Below are 18,548 nucleotides of genomic sequence, written 5' to 3'. Positions count from 1 at the left end.
TTCAGATAGCCGACCACTCCAGAGATTAACATCACTTGAGTCATGTTGAAAATGTTTCTGCATTTTGGGTCTGCTCCGGCACAAGTTCCCTTACAATAAAACAGACCACAAAGTCCTTTTGAAAAAATATAATTTTGGCAACAAGGTTGTCTGCCGTTGTCGTCTCCCCCCCGCCCCCCCGGCCCCGAGGGGCTCAGGAGTAGAAGGTGAGGACACTCTTGTGGTTTCCTCTGATGAGCAGCGTGGGAGGGAGGTTCTTGGTCAGAGAGTCCAGCCAGGCCATGTAGAGGTGATCAGAGACCGACTCCTTTCTGGCAATAGGCATGCTCCTGTAAAGGTCACAGGGCGAACCGCAAGCGCTCCGTTGAACCACAATTGTACTTTTTTGTAATGTGAACATATGTTTTGCCTCTTTCCTTTTATAGAAAAAAATACACACACATATATATATATATATTTTTTTTCAGTTATATTTTAAATTTATTTATACGTATAATAAATATTGCATGAGAGCTGTACAGTATGGGATGTTTCACCTAAGTGGTCCAAACTTACACTATGATGAGGTTAGCCGAACTCGAGTTCTCCCGGAGAAGCTCATTCAGACGCACCTGCAGGTTAGTCTGCAAACAAACGGACCAAAATACTGTGTTATCAACTAACAAATTAACTCCAAAAGAAACACAATCTGTCTGTCTTCTGTATATCTTCTTGAATACATTTGTATTATATATTCATACATTTTATTTTCTATGGTGAATATTTTCAATCTGGTTGTTTTACCTTTTCTTCAAAGCTGCTGAGCTCTTCGTCTGTGATCATCCAGGGCGATTCTTTTCGCAATGCTTCGCTGCGGGCCTTGTCTTTGCCATCCTCATGCAGACGGAAGGGTTCAATCATGTCTTCAAATGCCTTCCAGCTAAAAGGAAGCCCATGGATTTATACATTATTTTCTATAGCATTAAAGAAAGCTTAAACCACCCTCTGGAATAGTGGTTTAAGCAATAGAAAAGGGAAACACTTACTTATCCGATTTGGGGCTGATATGAAGGTCGTCGATGACATTAATGTCACTGCAGTTAATTCTGAATTTTGCCAACAGGTTCTTCATGCTGCAGAGAGAAGAGTATTTAGTTGGACTCTCTTGGACTCCTGGACTCACTATAAGAAAAAAAGATAAACTGCGTCTGGCAGCTTCTTTCTTCTATAAAATAAATGTGTGTAATCATTATCGTGCACTTTTATAATAATCTTACTCCTCTTTATCCTGCTCAGTGCGTCCAGGTTGCCCGGCAACAAAGATCCTCAACTTACAGTCCTTCCACTTCTTCCTGGTGGTGAGGATGTAGGGCAGCAGCAGCGTCAGACCTGGATGACAGATTTGTTCATTCATTCATTTGTTTCATTATTTTTTCACCTCTCTGTTAGAATTAGTAGCAATCGATATCTCATGGCCTATTTCCCCCTCTAATAGTGACAGAAGATGGTATGGAAATATGAAAATAAATGATTCATTCAACATAGCATAAGTCAGTTAGTCAGTTCTAAAACAGTTTTTCCATATCTATGGCTGAAGTGTAATGTTCCTCTCTGTGTGTTGTCTGTCTTAGGGTGGCGCCATACAGTGCATGTGATGTGACTGCTTGAGCCCAGAGGCGATGAAGACCCACCGCCGTCATCAAACAACCACCACACGTCAATGGTGCCTTTGGACTGTTTCTTCTGGAACTGAGTGCTGGCCTCCAATAGCATCTTATTATTCTTGGCCACCTGTTCTGGTGGAGGGCTGCACACTGACACTGGTGGATAGAGGGAATAAACAGAGTTAGCATATGGGTGTAGCGGGGGGGTGACAGAGAGTGTCTGTCTCTGTGTGGAGGAACGTAAGAACATTAGCAGGGACAGCCAGCTCTGAAATCTCATGTTCCAATTAGACTGCACATTGCATACTCCAGCAATGCCTGGCAAAATAATGTGTCTACGCTGTGTGTGTGTGTGTGTGTGTGTGTGTGTGTGTGTGTGTGTGTGTGTGTGTGTGTGTGTGTGTGTGTGTGTGTGTGTGTGTGTGTGTGTGTGTGTGTGTGTGTGTGTGTGTGTGTGTATGTGTCCAAGACTGAAAGAACCAGACTATAAATATGCTGAATATAACAGGCCCCCCGCTGTCTGAGTAAAATGTTTTTTCAGACCTTAGTCTTACTGGACAAGAGAAGCCATTTTATTAGATCAAATCCCCATCGATGTGCTTCTAGGAGCTAGCTGATTGTGTTATAACTTATGAAAGAGGATGGAGAACTTTATTCACAAAGACATCTGAATTGCAGGCTACTTTTGTAAAGGCAGTTTCTTTATTTAAGGCTACAGCGGGCATGTGTTCTGTTTAAAAAAATTACTTTTTCTCAGAACACTCTCAATTATGATGTCAACTTTTACAAATTACATCACTATACTTATGTCCAGTTGCAAGGAATACGGAATAACATGCTATTTTATAATTCATAAAGAAGAAGTAGTATACCTCTGGTGGTGAGCACTTTTTGAGATGAGTTCCTGGATTTCTTGAACATTCCCTTTCCTTTCACTCCATTGGACACGAGCTCCTTCTCCTGATCCTCTTGCTCCTTTGCAGCTTTCTTCATTTCCTCTAGAGAGCAGCAGAAAACAATGTACTATTTATTTAGTCATTTAACTGACATGTTTTATCAGGAACAGATGAGGCCTTTCACTTACTTGAACCTACAACCCTTCAACTGGGAGCTGGAACATTACACTATCCTACTATTAGTGTTGACATTACCACACTAGCTTCATAGAAAGATGTCCTGCGATGCAACACAGACGTTATTAAATAACGTCTGTGTGTAAATAACCAAAACGTCATACAGCTAACAAGCAGGATAGTAATCATTTCCTAATCAGGTACATTTGCATAATCACTTCTGTGTTACCGTTAGCATAAAATCATAATATTTAGTGTGCATTAATCTGTACACTTCAAAACACTAAAACCTATGGCTTTGATACTGTATGTTAGTCAGTTAATTTGTGAGAGGGGCTCATATTAATGCACCCACCTTCTTCCTCTACGAACTGAGACATGTCCAGACCCTGGGGCACTCTTAGCACCAGAGTGCCGTACTCGAAGTCAAACGCATCGCTGGAACAAAAGCAAGCAGCATATGAGGACACGAGCATCATTAAGCATCTGCATATAATATTAATATAATATACAGTGTTTCTTTTATTCGATTATTACATTTTCTTAATAATCTAAAAAGTGTGCTTGTGCATGCATTAGTGTGTGTGTTTAAATGTGAGGGAAAGTGTGTGTGTATGTGCCTCTGTGTGTGAGAAGTGAGAAGATGTGTGAGTGAGTGAGTGAGTGAGTGAGTGAGTGAGTGAGTGAGTGAGTGTGTGTGTGTGTGTGTGTGTGTGTGTGTGTGTGTGTGTGTGTGTGAGTATGCTTGTATGTGTGTGTGTATCTGTGTGAACATGTGTGTATATGTGTATATGTGTGAGGATGAATATATTTATGATGTGTGCTTGTATATGTGAGTATACACTCACATACACACACACACACACACACACACACACACACACACACACACACACACACACACACACACACACACACACAAGCACACCATAAATGTGAGGGTGAGTGACATACTGGAGCACTCCCACATAGTTCTTGATGGCCTGAGTGTTGGCCATCCTCCAGTCCTTTTTGAAGCCCATCATGAGGATGTTGGGCTTCAGGCGACCCAGACCAGAGCCCTGTTGGCGTCAGCGTTAGAACAAACAACATAAAGATCAACAGGACTGTTTCACCAATTGATTGAAACCACACAAACCCAGACAGTGTATTCAATTAACTTACGGGTAGAAAATATTTAATCTATGACAAATAAACAAATCAAAACAAATCAATAAAAAGGTGTATCTAAAATAAAAGAATCCTTTTACTGGGACAAGATAAGCCTGTGAAGAAGTTCTACTTCCTGAAGTTACGAGCTGATTATCGACAAGATCGTCCTCTGCTTCTGTCCCTCAGCCACAGGGCTTTTGTTAATCAATTCTAACTTTTATACCTCCACAGTGTTTGAAGTAAGAAGCCTTGACAAGGAACCAAAGCTATATCCTTGGGCCACTGCGATAGCCAGAGCTGTAACACTTGTTATCTTGTCGCCCCACATTAACTATTTCACTCGCTGTGTCCAATAAAGGCCTTGCCGGGAGCCATGGTCTGCTCCGGAACCACAGTTATCTCTAGCTGATAGAGTCACACTTTGTGTTGGATCAGTCTCAAGTTAAGAGACAGTAAAAAGCGTTGTGCTGAAGTCAAACTGCATATGTTGATATGTTGCATTTCAAAATACATAGTTAGTGTTTTGAAACTTCTCTATTCAAAACACTAACAGACTGCAAGGAAGACATGCGTCCATATGCTGACCAGCTGACCTGCAGTAGGGTCTCTGCCCCTTGCCTGAAGTCGTCGCAGGCCACTGCAGTGTAGAAGGCTTTGCGTTTGTTCTTATGAAGCCATAGTTGGTTCTTCTCCATGCCAGCGTTCATCTCCTGAAGCACCTTCCCCCGTGGGCCCTGGACAGATAAAAATCAGCTCGCCTCATGAATGAAGGAACGTGTTGCGAGCGTCTAAGTTTCATGATGAAGATACATTATACATTTAGGGTGTTTACATTATGTATGTATGTATGAATGTGTGCATGTGTGTGTGTGTCCACCAATCACAAATTCTAGAGGAAATTCTTAAATTCAGAGGAAATAGGTGACCCTCAACCCTGTTTCTAGTACGTTTCGCATTTCTCTGCTTTCCCACTGGCATTCGTTAAAAGAACACACTTACATATATACTTTATTCTACTTAAAAGTTAGGTGACAGGTTTACACTTGATTAAAGGTTGAAATTTGAATAAAAATGGCCACAGCTGTTCCTTTGGGATATAAATTAGCATTCTCCTGCCTACTTTGCTTTTAAATCAAAGGAATGGAGCATATCCTAGCCACATTCTCCCCTCGGGTCTTGACATATGAGACACTGATAAGCAACAACTTGTTAAAGTCCGTGGATTCAGATTACATACCACAAAGATTTCGGAGGTAAGACAGAGTCCATAGGTCTTGGATAAGGAGTGGGCCAGGTCCAGGAGAGCCGGTCTGGTGCGTACCGACCCAGTGAGGACCATGATCTGAGGCCTGGTGGAGCAGTGGATGAAGAGGGAACATGTGAGGACACTGACATATTTCATGTCAACGATTTGAGGAATTGCCCCTGCGGTCGTTCTGGTACCTGAAGTTCTTCACATGGTCCTCGACGCCGGACAGAGACAGGGTGTTGCTGACCGCGCTGACAAAGGTCACCGCCTGGGTGGACGAACCCCAGTTCACATCTAGAAGAAGGCGGGGTTAATGTGTTAGTGCTGATGCTAATGCTAACGATGAAGCCGATGGTGACGTTCATAACAGTCAAACATAACGGGTAAAAAGACTAAAGGTCTGCGTACACGAACACATGCAGGCGTTTCGTGCTCTTGCCGTGCGTCACACACACTGCACTCACCGGGCTTCTTGACGGTGACATAGATGTAAAGAAGGATCTCGATGCCGTAGGTGAGGAGCGCGGCCCACCAGTTGATGACGAACATGACGACGCAGCAAAGCACCGCGCCCATCAGCGACAGCCACATGTTGTAGAACCTGTAGGCCGGGCGCCAGCCTACGGAGCAGACCACCAAGAATGTAAAGCAAACATCTTATGGATTCCTTATCCTGTACACTAGGACACTACAACACTACTAGGACACTACAACACTACTAGGACACTACAACACTACAAACACTATCAAAAAGAAATCCAAGACCGACAGAGAGATCCTGATAAGAACGTACTTGTTCCTGTATGGACCAGGGACATGCTCACGTATATGTGTGTTCAGAACCGACCTGGAGACTTGGCGTAGGAGGCGTGGAAGCAGGAGAAGTTGATGAGAGCGTAGGAGGCCAGGAAGAAGTTGGAAATGATGGGAGCGATAATGTTCAGGTCGCCTACAAACACAGAGAGCACACTTAGGCTGAGGGGGTTCCCTGAAGCTCCGTCAGCACGCACCACGCTGAGGAGAGTGGTGAGCTGGATGATATTTCTTTCTTGTTTAAGTATGATTATCATTGATTATGACGATGATATCATTCATTCGTAGCCTATTGGGTTGGGTTCTTTCCAGATAAATTAAAAATATAATTTAATAATCTATCTTATCCTGATCTCACAAGTTCACGTTCTGTTGCTCTCTGCGGATCAGTCAGGATCAGTCTAACCCCAAGCCCATTGAAAAAAGATTGCAAAGGGACAGGGATTTTGAGTTTGTGAAAGCACTTTGTGGAGCTCTATGGTCTGCTGATCCCTAGGACAGTGTAGTAATCGACTGAGCAATCAAAGACGTTTTATCTGTAGTAGACCAAATAACGATGTTGAAGAGATCTGCACAATAAGCTTTTCTCAGACATGTTTTTCCAGACTTCGGATTGGATAAGGGAAGAGGAAAGAGAGCAAGAGCAACCCTTGGTTATTTGATGTGATCTTCTGGAATTTTTGAGCAATGTAAGGCTATGCCCATACGTGGAAATCAATTGCTGTCAAGCCAATGCCAGACTGACTGATATGCATTGCCGAACACAACTTAAATATGTAGATGGTCTAACAAGGCTTTACCCTAATGCATACTGAGTAAACGACTACAAACAACTTCTTGCCTGTGTTTTCTGTGTAACCTACAACGTTTTCCTCTTCTAGATGGCCTTTTTGTACTATATCATAACCCAGCGCTCATCAACCGACCTATGAGGATGAAGGCCACAGAGATCAAGAAGGTGAGGACGTAGCCGCGGATGGGCTCGTTGTTCCTGCCGCTTCCCTTGGCGAAGAAATGCAGTGCTGTGTAGATGTTGTCCTTGCACAGGGCCTGTTGAGGAACAGTCTCTGTTCAAAGAGGACGACTGAGAATGCTTCAGACGTGTCACTGAATACTTTTACTTGTTCACGGCCAAGGTCAGCCAAACCAATGCGTGTGAGCAGGGAGTGATCAATAACTGGTGTGATAGTACCGTATCTTTCTTGGTGTGTTGGACAAACCTGGAAGACTTTGGGAGCACTGACTAGTGAAGCCAGGGCAGAAGACAGGGTGGCTGAGAAGGTTCCGGCGATGACGAGGGGACCAAATCCTGAGACCATGGCCATCACCTGCAAGAAAAATGTTCAAAGTTTCCAAAGAAGGAAAAAGAATTGGGTCAAAAAGGACTCGGTTTCATGAGAACTTTCAACTTCTATAACTATAGTCCCATTCATATAACTTGAATTTCTACAGAGAAACCATTTGGGAAGCTATGCACTGTGTTTGTGTGTGTGTGTGTGTGTGTGTGTGTGTATGTATATGTGTGTGTGTGTGGGGGGGGGGGTTAACAAATGCGTTTCTCAGCATCTGAAGAGGTCATGCTAAAGCACAGTTAGAGGAAACCTTAAGGCCGGTGTACCTGGAAATTATGCATCAGGCCAAACTCGCAGGAGTCCGGGCTTGTAGTACAGGAAGAGAAGTTGTACCCCAGTTCACAGGCCGCCACTGAAGGACCAGTGCAGGACCAGTCTGGTGTGACTGTGGTGTTGATGAAGGACGTGATGTTTCCAGTGGCGTCACGGACAACAGTGGCAGCTGACAAACACAATGAGAGCAGTGCTTAGGAATATGGAATTTACTGTGAGATCTGGATTTCATGTATTAAACATTGGATGTGATACCTATTGGGTTAACATATTCTTTTTTGAAAAATGGAAATATGTCAAAGATAAATCAAGCTTTACGTAATACGTACAGACACAGAGGGCTACTCCGAGGTAAGTGACACCCGTGATCAAAATGGCCCACAGGGTTCCCTTAGGAATGGCTGCTTGAGGATCCTGTAACAAACAGAACGTAAAAAACACAACGGACTCAAACGTATGCTCGAGGTTTTGAACAACGTCTTTGAAAATCAACTGCGGACCAGCCAAGGCCAGACTGAGATTTATTGCAAAAGTCAAACTTGAATATCTGTATGGTCTCACAAGGCTAACGAATCTGTGGTTCATGAACTCTTTGGGTCAATTTCAACAGTCACCAATTTCAACAGTCACCTTCAGGTCTCCAGAGATGTTGGCTCCGGCGAGAATGCCAGTGGCAGCAGGGAAGAAGATGGCAAAAACGGAGAAAAAGGACTCTGCTCCTCGGAAATCTGGTGTAAAGTTTTCCATGAATATGTTTACTGCAAAGAAAAAAGAAACACACATAAAGTGAGAGCAGGTACAAGCTATACCATCTGAATAAAAAGCTTCAGTGTGAGAGTGTGTTGAGCATGCAGGGTGTCACTTCTTTGTGTCTCACATTGGTAGTTGAAGAAGCCTTGTTGTTTCTTAGTGTCTGTGGCTGGGATGAAGGTTCCCACAATCACGTTGACGATGGCCACCAACAAGATAATGAGCAGAACAATCTGGGCCTATTGGTGAAATCAAAGGACGATTTCAAGTTTGCATTCATGTGGTTGGTTGACAATGCTAGCCAGTTTCCTGTTGTCTTTCTCTTACCTTGGCTTCCCATTCCATACCAGCTACTGATATGCCCAGGAGCAGCACCACTGTGATACAGCCAATGATCCTGATGTCATTTAAGGGATCCACCATGATGGAATCATAGTCCTGGAAGAGAGGCAGCCGGGAGGGCGACGGTGAAGCCTTGATATATACAGTTGATATATACAGTTGTATTTAAAAATCAAATAGTCATGGCTAAGATAGTTGCCTTAATGCATGCTTACGTACTAAGAGAAGCTGAACCACAGTCTCTGCAAATCCAACCACATACATAGCTACGGCCACTGCGTTGGCAAAGGCAAAGATCAGACCGATGGAGCCTCCAAACTCTGGTCCTAAGCTGCGTGATATCAAGTAGTAGGCTCCTCCTGTGAAGACCAAGACCATGGACAATAGACAATTACAGACACGCACACACAATGGTGGATGATTAATCACCACATCAAGGATTCATTGACTACATGTCAGGAAGAAAATTATTTATGGTGAAAGCTATGGGGTGCAGTTTGTAACTTTGTGTCTTTATCCAAGAAACTTCTGCTTCACCTGCTTCCTGTTCGATTCTCTATCTCACAGCCCTGTTTCTAAGGGTGTGTAAACATTATGGATATGCGCGCACACTGTTTGCATCCACCACCCCTTATTGACGTGTGGCTGGCTTTGTGTTGTATATTACTAATGCTAAACAACCTTTCCTGGCAAGGGAAGTTGTCTTTCAGAAATGAAAGGAAATGACTATCTGTGGTCACTGCATAAACGTTTCTTAAGGTATACAATGGTAGAGCAGTAATTATGTATCAACTAAATTGTATGTTGCACGCTGGAATAGATAGTGTGTCTGTAAACTTACAAAATAACAATTACAAAATATGTACCTTGTAAGATACACAAGGCTACAGAGGTGTAAATAAAAGTGCTATTGTATTGTGATGATTGTGAAAGTGTTTTCTCACCTCCTCTGACAACTCCGTTTGTACAAATAGCAGACATGGAAAGGCCAGTGATGGTGGTTACCACACAGCTCAACAGAATAACAACAATCCCAAGACCTGGAAAGCAAAAGTTACGCCAATCAAAAAACAAATTTTATTCTCCACACGCAAGACCCAACATATTAGAAATGCCCATGTACGGAGTGGCCCCTCGCACACATTCTGGTTGAGCGACCTCATCTCAACTTTACTCAGATCTCTCCTCAACCCCCTTCATCTCACCTCTAAGACTTATGCACACGTACACAAATACGCACACACACACACACACACACACACACACACACACACACACACACACACACACACACACACACACACACACACACACACACACACACACACACACACACACACACACAGTCCCAAGACAATGATTCACTACAAAGTAGTGGAGGACTGCATAATTATAATACGCTTTCACCAGCCTCACATAACACACATCCGCCCTATCTGTCTGGGCTATATAGATAACATTATTAACATGGAAATGTATCCTTCCTACTGACTATGGTATGGACCCATATTGCTATATGTGCCCACTAGGGCTCCCTTGTAAAAGAGATTTCAATATCTCAATGGGACTTCACCTGGTTAAATAAAGGGAAAAAAAAATATATATATATATATATACAGTATATATATATATTGAATGGAGTGCAGTCAGGTGACTTGGGGATGATCTGGAATGTTTTTTCATGCCTCACTGTGAAGCAGGAGAGCAACTCACCCCAGCCGGCCTGACCAAACACCCAGGACAGACGGATGAACAGCATGACACCCCAGATGTTCAGCATGCATCGCACCTGTAGGAAAATAACCACAGAGCCAGCAAGTGGTTACGGTTGATGTCGGCAGGCGATGGTTAGCTTCCACTTCAGACTTGGCACAAGACGGTAGGTTGATGACAGGAAAAGGCACGATGAAACACAGGACCGATTCTTGCCCACCTCACATGTGCACCCTTCATATATTCAATTTCAAGGGGGATAAAAATCGATAAAGAAATATCATGCAAAAAAGGAAATATGTTTATCTGCAAATGTTTGCATCTCAGTGCCAACAATCATTTATGAACCTAGTACGATATTAACTAAATAATGAAGTACTGAAAATGGGGCCCAAGTGTGTTTTTATGGAGGATTTGAGAGAGTCTGTTTCCTATAAAGTGAAGGGGGTAGTCCCCACGGCCCCCAGTGAACCCACCAGGACCCCCTTTATCCAGCCAAACTTTATCGGGGCTCCTTTCTGTTCAACAGCGACGGCCGACTCCAGGTCGTCTGAGGGGGGCCCTCGGCTGCTGTCCTCGTCGTCCTCCACCGTGTCCGGCACTGAGATCTGTCCACCCTGAGCGGAACCAAGGAAAGGGCCAAAGGTGTGAGGGGAAGCCTTGTCTAACACATAGAAAGCATTCATTGATATTTATAAATACAGGGCCTAATTTATCTTCTTCTGTCTCATGGGAATTCATTTGCGTTGATAGCATGATTATTTTGTAGAGATTTATTGGGTCCAAGCAAAGTCTGTATCTTCCTGTCTTCCTAATAAAACTGATTGAAACTGCCACATGATTAGGGTATCGTGTTTACATATTACTCCAATGATTTCGCAATGCAAAGTCCTTTCTAAAAAGCATCCTCATCATGTGTGCTTTTGAAAAGGCGTTTCAAAAGCTAAAGGCATCAATTGGTTTGTGAATGGCCGATGATAAAAGCCCATATTTCTAGACCAATAAAAGTAATTTCAAAAGTCCAAGTTGACACTGACATTATCTACACCCTGATATCTTTATGTAATACCTGACCAACCTTGAATGTCAGTATAAAAGGGTTCAGCAGATCATATCTATTTTTTATCAATAACTTCAATAATGAAATTGAAATTGAAATAAAGGTAATCCCCAAGATGAACGCCATTCAAATTAAGAAAGAAGTGCATCATGTTTTGTCCTTCTTGGTTCAGCTTTAATAACCTTTAAACTCTGATGACCTTTGTCCCATTCTCTTATGCAGCTCAGAGCAGTTGAAATGTCTCTTAAAGAGCAATAGACCTAAGAGTTTTTTAGGGGCTCACGTAAACGGCATTCCCCATTTAAGAGAGCTTTATATGGTATATTATTTTATTTAGAATTTATTTTTTTAAGTACAAACAAATCAGATTTTTCCTCTATAAATCTTGCAGCTTGCACCACCTTTTTTTTTTTTTTTTTTTTTTACAGTTGTAAGTGTATATGATATGGTTTAGGTAAAACAATTTATCCAACACAGAATCCACACCCCTTAATCTCCTAGACATGGTGGAAAAGCAAATGTGAATATCAGTTTTTTCTTTTTTCAGCAAAGTACATCCGTGTCAACCTGTGCACATGCTTACTTTCCTCCAAAGACAGGTTGACAGAAGGCTGTGAAGGAAACAGTTCAACGATTCATCTTTGATTACTCGGGGTATCATCTCAATAGATGAGTTTGTATATAGTGCAGAGATTACTTTTTCATAATTCATTTGAGTCCTTTTCTCTCTTTCTGTCTTAGACACAAAGACACACAACACATGCACACGGACCTTCTGGAAGACATCGTGAAGCTCCTGCAGAGAAGGTCTCACAGCTCGGTGTCCGCTGACGCTCCCGGGGTTGCGGTAGAGGTCAATGTGGGGAACGCGGTCCAGGGTGTCGTGACCGAAGGCGCTCACCACGGAGGCACGCACCGCTCGGTGGTCGCCGTTGGAGACGCCATTGCCATTTCCGGAAAACGAGGTCTCATTGTCACCTGTGCTGTCGAAAGCTTGGTTGACATACTCCCCGCCGCCACTGATCTTCCTCTCCATCAGAGAGGCTGGAGTTGTCTCTCAATGCCAGCCAGATAGAAGCAGCCCTGCACTCTACGCTTTCAATGAGATACGTCAACTTGCTGCAACCTCTTAAGATCATGCAGGATACAGATCTGTAGGACTGGACCAAAGCTACCAAGATATGTGTTGAACCTGAACCTATTGACACTACAGTGAGCCACTCTAAGGCTGTCCTATGGAATCTGAGCTGTGATGACCCCCGCTTTATACCCTGTGTAACAGGGCCATATAACGGCTGTCAGCTATTGGTCAGCTGTGGATCAACCCTGGGAAAGTTGAATGAGGGGTGTCAGATATGTCCTTGCTTCATCCTAGTGGACACAAAGGCATTGCTTAACGATTAACCAAGTCATAAATGCCCGGGGAGAGATAAAGGCGCTTAGTGCTTGGGCTTTGTAGAATTGATCACTAATATTATTGTCTGAAGTGCCTAGCGGGAGCACATGTTGTTCTCTGGTGGCAGTTTATGAGTCTACAGCTTCTTCCTGATCTTCCTTCAGATGAATCACCATATTATAACCCAAAGTTCACAACTAAGGACCAAAAAGTGACACAGCATCAGCATACAGGAAAAGTTTCAAGGTTGAGGTTGTTTGGTCATGTGTTATGACTATGTCTCAAAATATCCCATAGTTAGCTGTTACCTGTATAAACATCCTGTCCCAGATGTTGGGACAATAATGTATGGCCCGTCCCAATCCCTCCCCTAACGCTAGATTTTGCACATTCTCGTGTAGGGGTAGGGTGTCCCATTACTGTAGGGAGCTAAGGGGGAGTGCTATTTTACCCTCATAATCAACCCTCAAAACGTAGTGAGGTCCGATGCAGGCTTAAAACGAAGTGGAAGATTTACTGTTGAGGGCACTCCAGACCAAGTGGAAGTTTTAAGGGGGGCGAAATGGGACGGGGCTTATATGTCAGGTCGACTGTCACTCTGATTATGAAGATGACAACAAGTACTACTACAGCTACATTATTATTATTATTGCTGTTGTTGCTGTTGTTATTATTATTATAAATAATATACTATAGCTATAAAGGGAGAACAATTTGTTGATAGAAAATGGTTGTTCTCAGCAACACACTGGAGGCATTTCTTTCCTCCCACCTGACTTCTTTAGTACCGGCTTTAGTACCTTTAAAAGAACCACTCAATGTGTACACTTCCTTATTACTTATGCACAGCAGTGATTGATGTCCCAGGCAAGCGGTGGCACATTAACTGCATTTGACCTTGGCTGTGTTACAAAATATCCAAAATGCTGCATGTGACTGCAAAAAGGTCATAAATGGCCAAGAGCTAATCAGATACCGTTCAACTGAGTCATAGCTGTGTTAAAAATATTCCACCATGGGATGTGTTGTCATATTTACTCCTGACTCCATGTGCCTCACATATCTTTTACAATCCAAACTATGAGGCTGTTTTTGGATCTGGCGACAAAATGAAGGAACTATAACCAAAAGCATAAATAGTTATAATGGTGTGGGGATTTTTAGATTGTATCCATCAAATGGTCCATCATGGGTCTGAGAACAGGTTCTCAGCTCAACATTGGTGCAGATGCAAACTAAGGTTTATGGAGAATATCCACTTTTCACTCCCCCTTGGACAGCAGTCCACACCACTATTACACTAATGACACACGGGAGGAAACAGAATGCGCTCTGGGTCATTAGAGTCCTACTGGCGGTATGGTGCTTATACGAGATCATAAACCAAGGAAAAAGACAGAGCGGAATACTGAACATTGTATTGTTTTGTATTCTGCCCATACACTCAGATGCCTATTTAACAAGCCCAATATGTTTGAACATTATTTGTTGTTTCAAAGTGGTAAATCAATTGATTTGATTTTTGAATTAAATAACCATCTGACAATAGGAATAAAATATCATTGAATATTACGATTTAAATCGAACACAGCACGCAAGAGGACATAGTTGTTTAGTTAAAAGGGTCATCGTACATGGCAATAATATATGATCTAGATATCTATATGAACAACTTTACAATAATCCTATTAAAATGGTAAAATATTTGTAATTTAATTGAGGAATAAGTGTCTTGGTGTCCCTCACACCGAAATCAATATCACTTTTGAATGATTTTATATTCAGAACAACTATGTACATAATTTAACAGGGACAGTGGAGAAATACATGAAACAGGCTAGTGATACAATTGCAAGATAAGTATTTTAAATATGATTATTACCCTATCTAATAGATAATTGGACGCCATACCCAGAAACAGTGTCGCCAGTCTTCTGTTATCAAGTCATTAAACACTATTATGGAGCAACATTTTAGAATCCAATCAATAGTTATTAATAGTTATTATATTAAGTTATTATCTTAGTTATCATATCATATCATATCAATTAATTCCTTAGTGATTGGTTTAATAAATGCATTTAATCATTACACTAATCCACGGTTAAAAGAAAAGTAGAACATTTGTATTAATCATTGACAAATGAAGTGTGCTGAGGTACAGTGGTGAGTAATGTGTGAGGAGGCCTATCTGCAGATTTGTAATCTGTTAAGATTTAACTTTGTGTCATATTACACATATTATTCACTTAATTACAATTCTGTTGATTCTTTACATTTGAAAATCTAAAAATAGATATTCTTAGGAGATTTGCTTCAATGAATCACCCCAAACAATTATTTAAAAATAGGCTGATTAAGAAATGACTTCATTCTTAACAGGCTATGTGGACAGCAGAACAGTATTTACTAATAATTCATGTGGGGAATATTCATCAGCCTTCAACAGTATCTAACGCGCCAATACTTATGCACTGTTACAGAATAAATCTTACTGTGGTAGAAGCCTGTTTACTCTGGGTGACTGTATTGGACTTATCATGGTAGATCAAAGACACCGCTATCAGGTCCAAAGACCACAGCTAATAATTAGTAATATTTATGATCAGCCACAAGTGCCACGCCTGGATGGGCACTGTGTTTGAGGGAATTCTTTCTCTTGGCCTGGCTGTTTTAGACACACCAACAGTGACTACACAATCACATAACTGCTCTCGGTTCTTGCTTTGGTTTTCAGAATGGACAATTAAATATGCATTCAATATGCAAAAACATATAAAGTTTTTTATTATACACAAAGAGTTGTGTGTAATAATGCATGTATTTTGCATTTTTATTTTGTAATTTGTTGCTAATGTTTTCATTGATACTAATCACTCACTAATCCCACAATATGGGATTGTGTTGTTATGTGCGGTGTTAGCCAATAAAAAGATGTGCTGCACACTGTGTGAAAAATTCCTAAACTTTGAATGACAGACTTTTATTGCGGTCATATAATGTGTGGTTAGGGTTAGGATTTGGCTGGGTAGGTCGATAGGTATGAGATAAGGATGGGACATAGGTAACAAAGAAGGACATTGGGTGAGATCGAAAGGAGATATGGAAAGAGTGGGGCAATAATGATCACATTCCAGGTGATGTGTGGGGGGCCTGGGGGAAGTAGTGCAATGGCATCAAAGAAACAGCCCTGCCTTAATAAGGAAAGCTGTTTCAGTGTTACCGTGAATGAATAACAAACGGCTTCTTTACTCTATACACTCTCTCACACGCTGCTGTTGTTAGCCCTAACCCCATATGCTTTATCAAGCCAAAACCAAAAGGAAACACTAATCCACCAGAAACTCTAACAATAAATGCTTGAAGGTTGAGCAAATTTGTCTATTTTCATTTTGACTTACATATATTCAGACAGACAGACAGGCAGACATACATAATAGCCTACATACATAGATACATACATACATACATACATACATACATACATACATACCTACATACAGACATACAGACATACATACATACATACATACATACATACATACATACATACATACAGACAGACAGACAGACAGACAGACATACCTACATACATACATACATACATACATACATACATACATACAGACATACATACATACATTAGAGTTTAGATTCGACCTGCGGGCCGGGTTGGGCCGGACTTGATATTCTGGGCCCGATCTAAGCTCTAATTCAGATCTATTTGCAATCTGTTCCATTCTGAATAAACAAACAGCGCAGCTACATGCTTCGTCCTTTCATTATTCATTAAGATAATTCTAAACAGATTTCTGTAGTTTAAACAACGTCAGATATAATCTGGCTCAGGCTCATAATTACAGTTAATGAGTCGGCCGGGGCGGGCTCAGGTAGGGTCCAATCAAAGCTCTAACACACACAAACATATATATATATATATATATATATATATATATATATATATATGTGTCTTTGCTGCCATAGAGAGGGTGGTCTAAGAGACAGAACAGTTAGCCAAGAGAAAAAAAGCTTTGTCATTTCCTCCCGAGAGGAAGGATTTCTTGGCATCTGCTATTTGCTTTGACCTGAAAATTGTCTCAGACACATCACATTAAGTGTCTGCTCGAGTTCCCCATTCTTCCTAGTCCTGCCTCAATTTAAAATATTTTCATTTCAAAGATACAGTGACACATGAACTGCAGACTTGACAGGCACTTTTTAAATGAACAAATTAGATTTATTTCACATGGTTGAATCAAATCTATATCAGTGATATATCTCTACCACCAGCTGTGAAAGCAACAGGCCAAGAGACAGATTATGATGATGTGGCACACACACACACACACACGCGCGCGCGTGCGCACGCACACACACACACACACACACACACACACACACACACACTCACAAATATGTAAAGTACATACATCCTAGTGCCTGTGCACACACACACACACACACACACACACACACACACACACACACACACACACAGACACACACACACACACACACACACACACACACACACACACACACACACACACACACACACACACACATGGAAACAGTTGACTAGATGACATGTATCTAGATGAAGGCACATAATCCCATTGAAGGTCACAGTAAGGCAGATTCTTAGCACTAAGGAGGGAGTGCAGACTGTAACAATAGCTAAGAGTTACAATCAAAAGTGTGACCAGTCAGCCATTTCTAAAGTCTCTGTACAGCATGTCTTCAGTCTGGTGGAGGTGGAGGAGGAAGGAAGGTGTGGTTACTGATAGAGATGTTCCCTCGCAGTCCTGAATGACATCTCTTTAGTTTTTATCTGTGTGACCTTTTCTACTACTGCCGGGTCGGGACCCTTTCTCCATGTCACTAGCATCTGAGGTCGGAGTTATCCCCCCTTCCCCTTCACAAACACGCCTTAGAATACCCTTTTTTTAAATCAAGATACGTCTTCATAAGAAATGTATTGTAAAAAATAAACAGGTCATAAAAATGTATCCGACTCAAACATTGTTAATTAGCACGTTGAACCACCCCTCACAGACAGCAGCTGCACAAACTCTCAGAGTTGTTTTTGCATTCATTCAAAACAGCAGCATCCTATGTAAATCACAGTTTGATCACTTGCCTCTTGACTGCTTGACACGTGAAAAGAAGAAGGAGGAAAATAACAATCTGCACACACAGCATTACCACACTACTTTGTATTCCCCACATCCACAGATTAGCCTCAGCCAGTAAAATGTAATACCCTGTATCCTTCCGTGATACATTTGTGTGGAGCACAGCTTGCGCATTGGAGACAAACCTGTGTCATGTTCTTCTTCCGCAATATGCATCTGTTCTCTGAGACTTCAAACTATGTCTGAACGATCCCTAGGCACCCTGATTCTCTACCTGAGCCTTCCTGAGTCCATCCTTTTGCCATTGTGTTGCCTAGACATTAAGCATTACAGTGTCTGTGTGTATGTGTGTGTGTGTGTGTGGGGAGGGTTAAAGGAAGTTTCCCAGCTTAAAATCACGATAATCAAAAAAGAAGGAATACTGCAACCTGTCAGGCAGACTGGCAGATAATCTGAAGAAAGGACGGCCGTCCTGGTCCCGTTATGGTCAGGCAGGCGACAGCCGTTCACATCACACAGCATAACGCAGGGCGGCTCTACGGTGGTGCTGAGCTAACAGTGTGCACACAATGAACTACATACATTTCACTAGGCTCA

The 18,548-nt window shown here is 41.9% G+C and overlaps 1 protein-coding gene across 1 annotated transcript; it reads right to left on the bottom strand.

Annotated features, from left to right (window-relative positions):
* Positions 1-193: 193 nt before the first annotated feature.
* Positions 194-12,456, bottom strand: slc12a1 (solute carrier family 12 member 1; the record flags this gene model as incomplete). Its single annotated transcript, XM_084475946.1, has 26 exons — positions 194-329; positions 556-623; positions 784-919; positions 1,026-1,112; positions 1,257-1,368; positions 1,671-1,799; positions 2,516-2,641; positions 3,072-3,154; positions 3,671-3,777; positions 4,462-4,602; positions 5,106-5,217; positions 5,312-5,411; positions 5,582-5,737; positions 5,965-6,066; positions 6,857-6,980; positions 7,151-7,258; positions 7,549-7,724; positions 7,885-7,969; positions 8,186-8,313; positions 8,433-8,544; positions 8,633-8,743; positions 8,867-9,006; positions 9,592-9,687; positions 10,361-10,436; positions 10,837-10,977; positions 12,193-12,456. 26 exons carry the CDS (start codon positions 12,454-12,456, stop codon positions 194-196), a joined length of 3,156 nt encoding a protein of 1,051 aa, XP_084332072.1.
* Positions 12,457-18,548: the final 6,092 nt, after the last annotated feature.

Source organism: Micromesistius poutassou (genome assembly GCF_964030765.1).
Source record: "Micromesistius poutassou genome assembly, chromosome: 12".
NCBI lineage: Eukaryota > Metazoa > Chordata > Actinopteri > Gadiformes > Gadidae > Micromesistius > Micromesistius poutassou.
The sequence above is the reverse complement of the archived record's forward strand: the minus strand, read 5'-3'. Positions and strand labels throughout refer to the sequence as shown.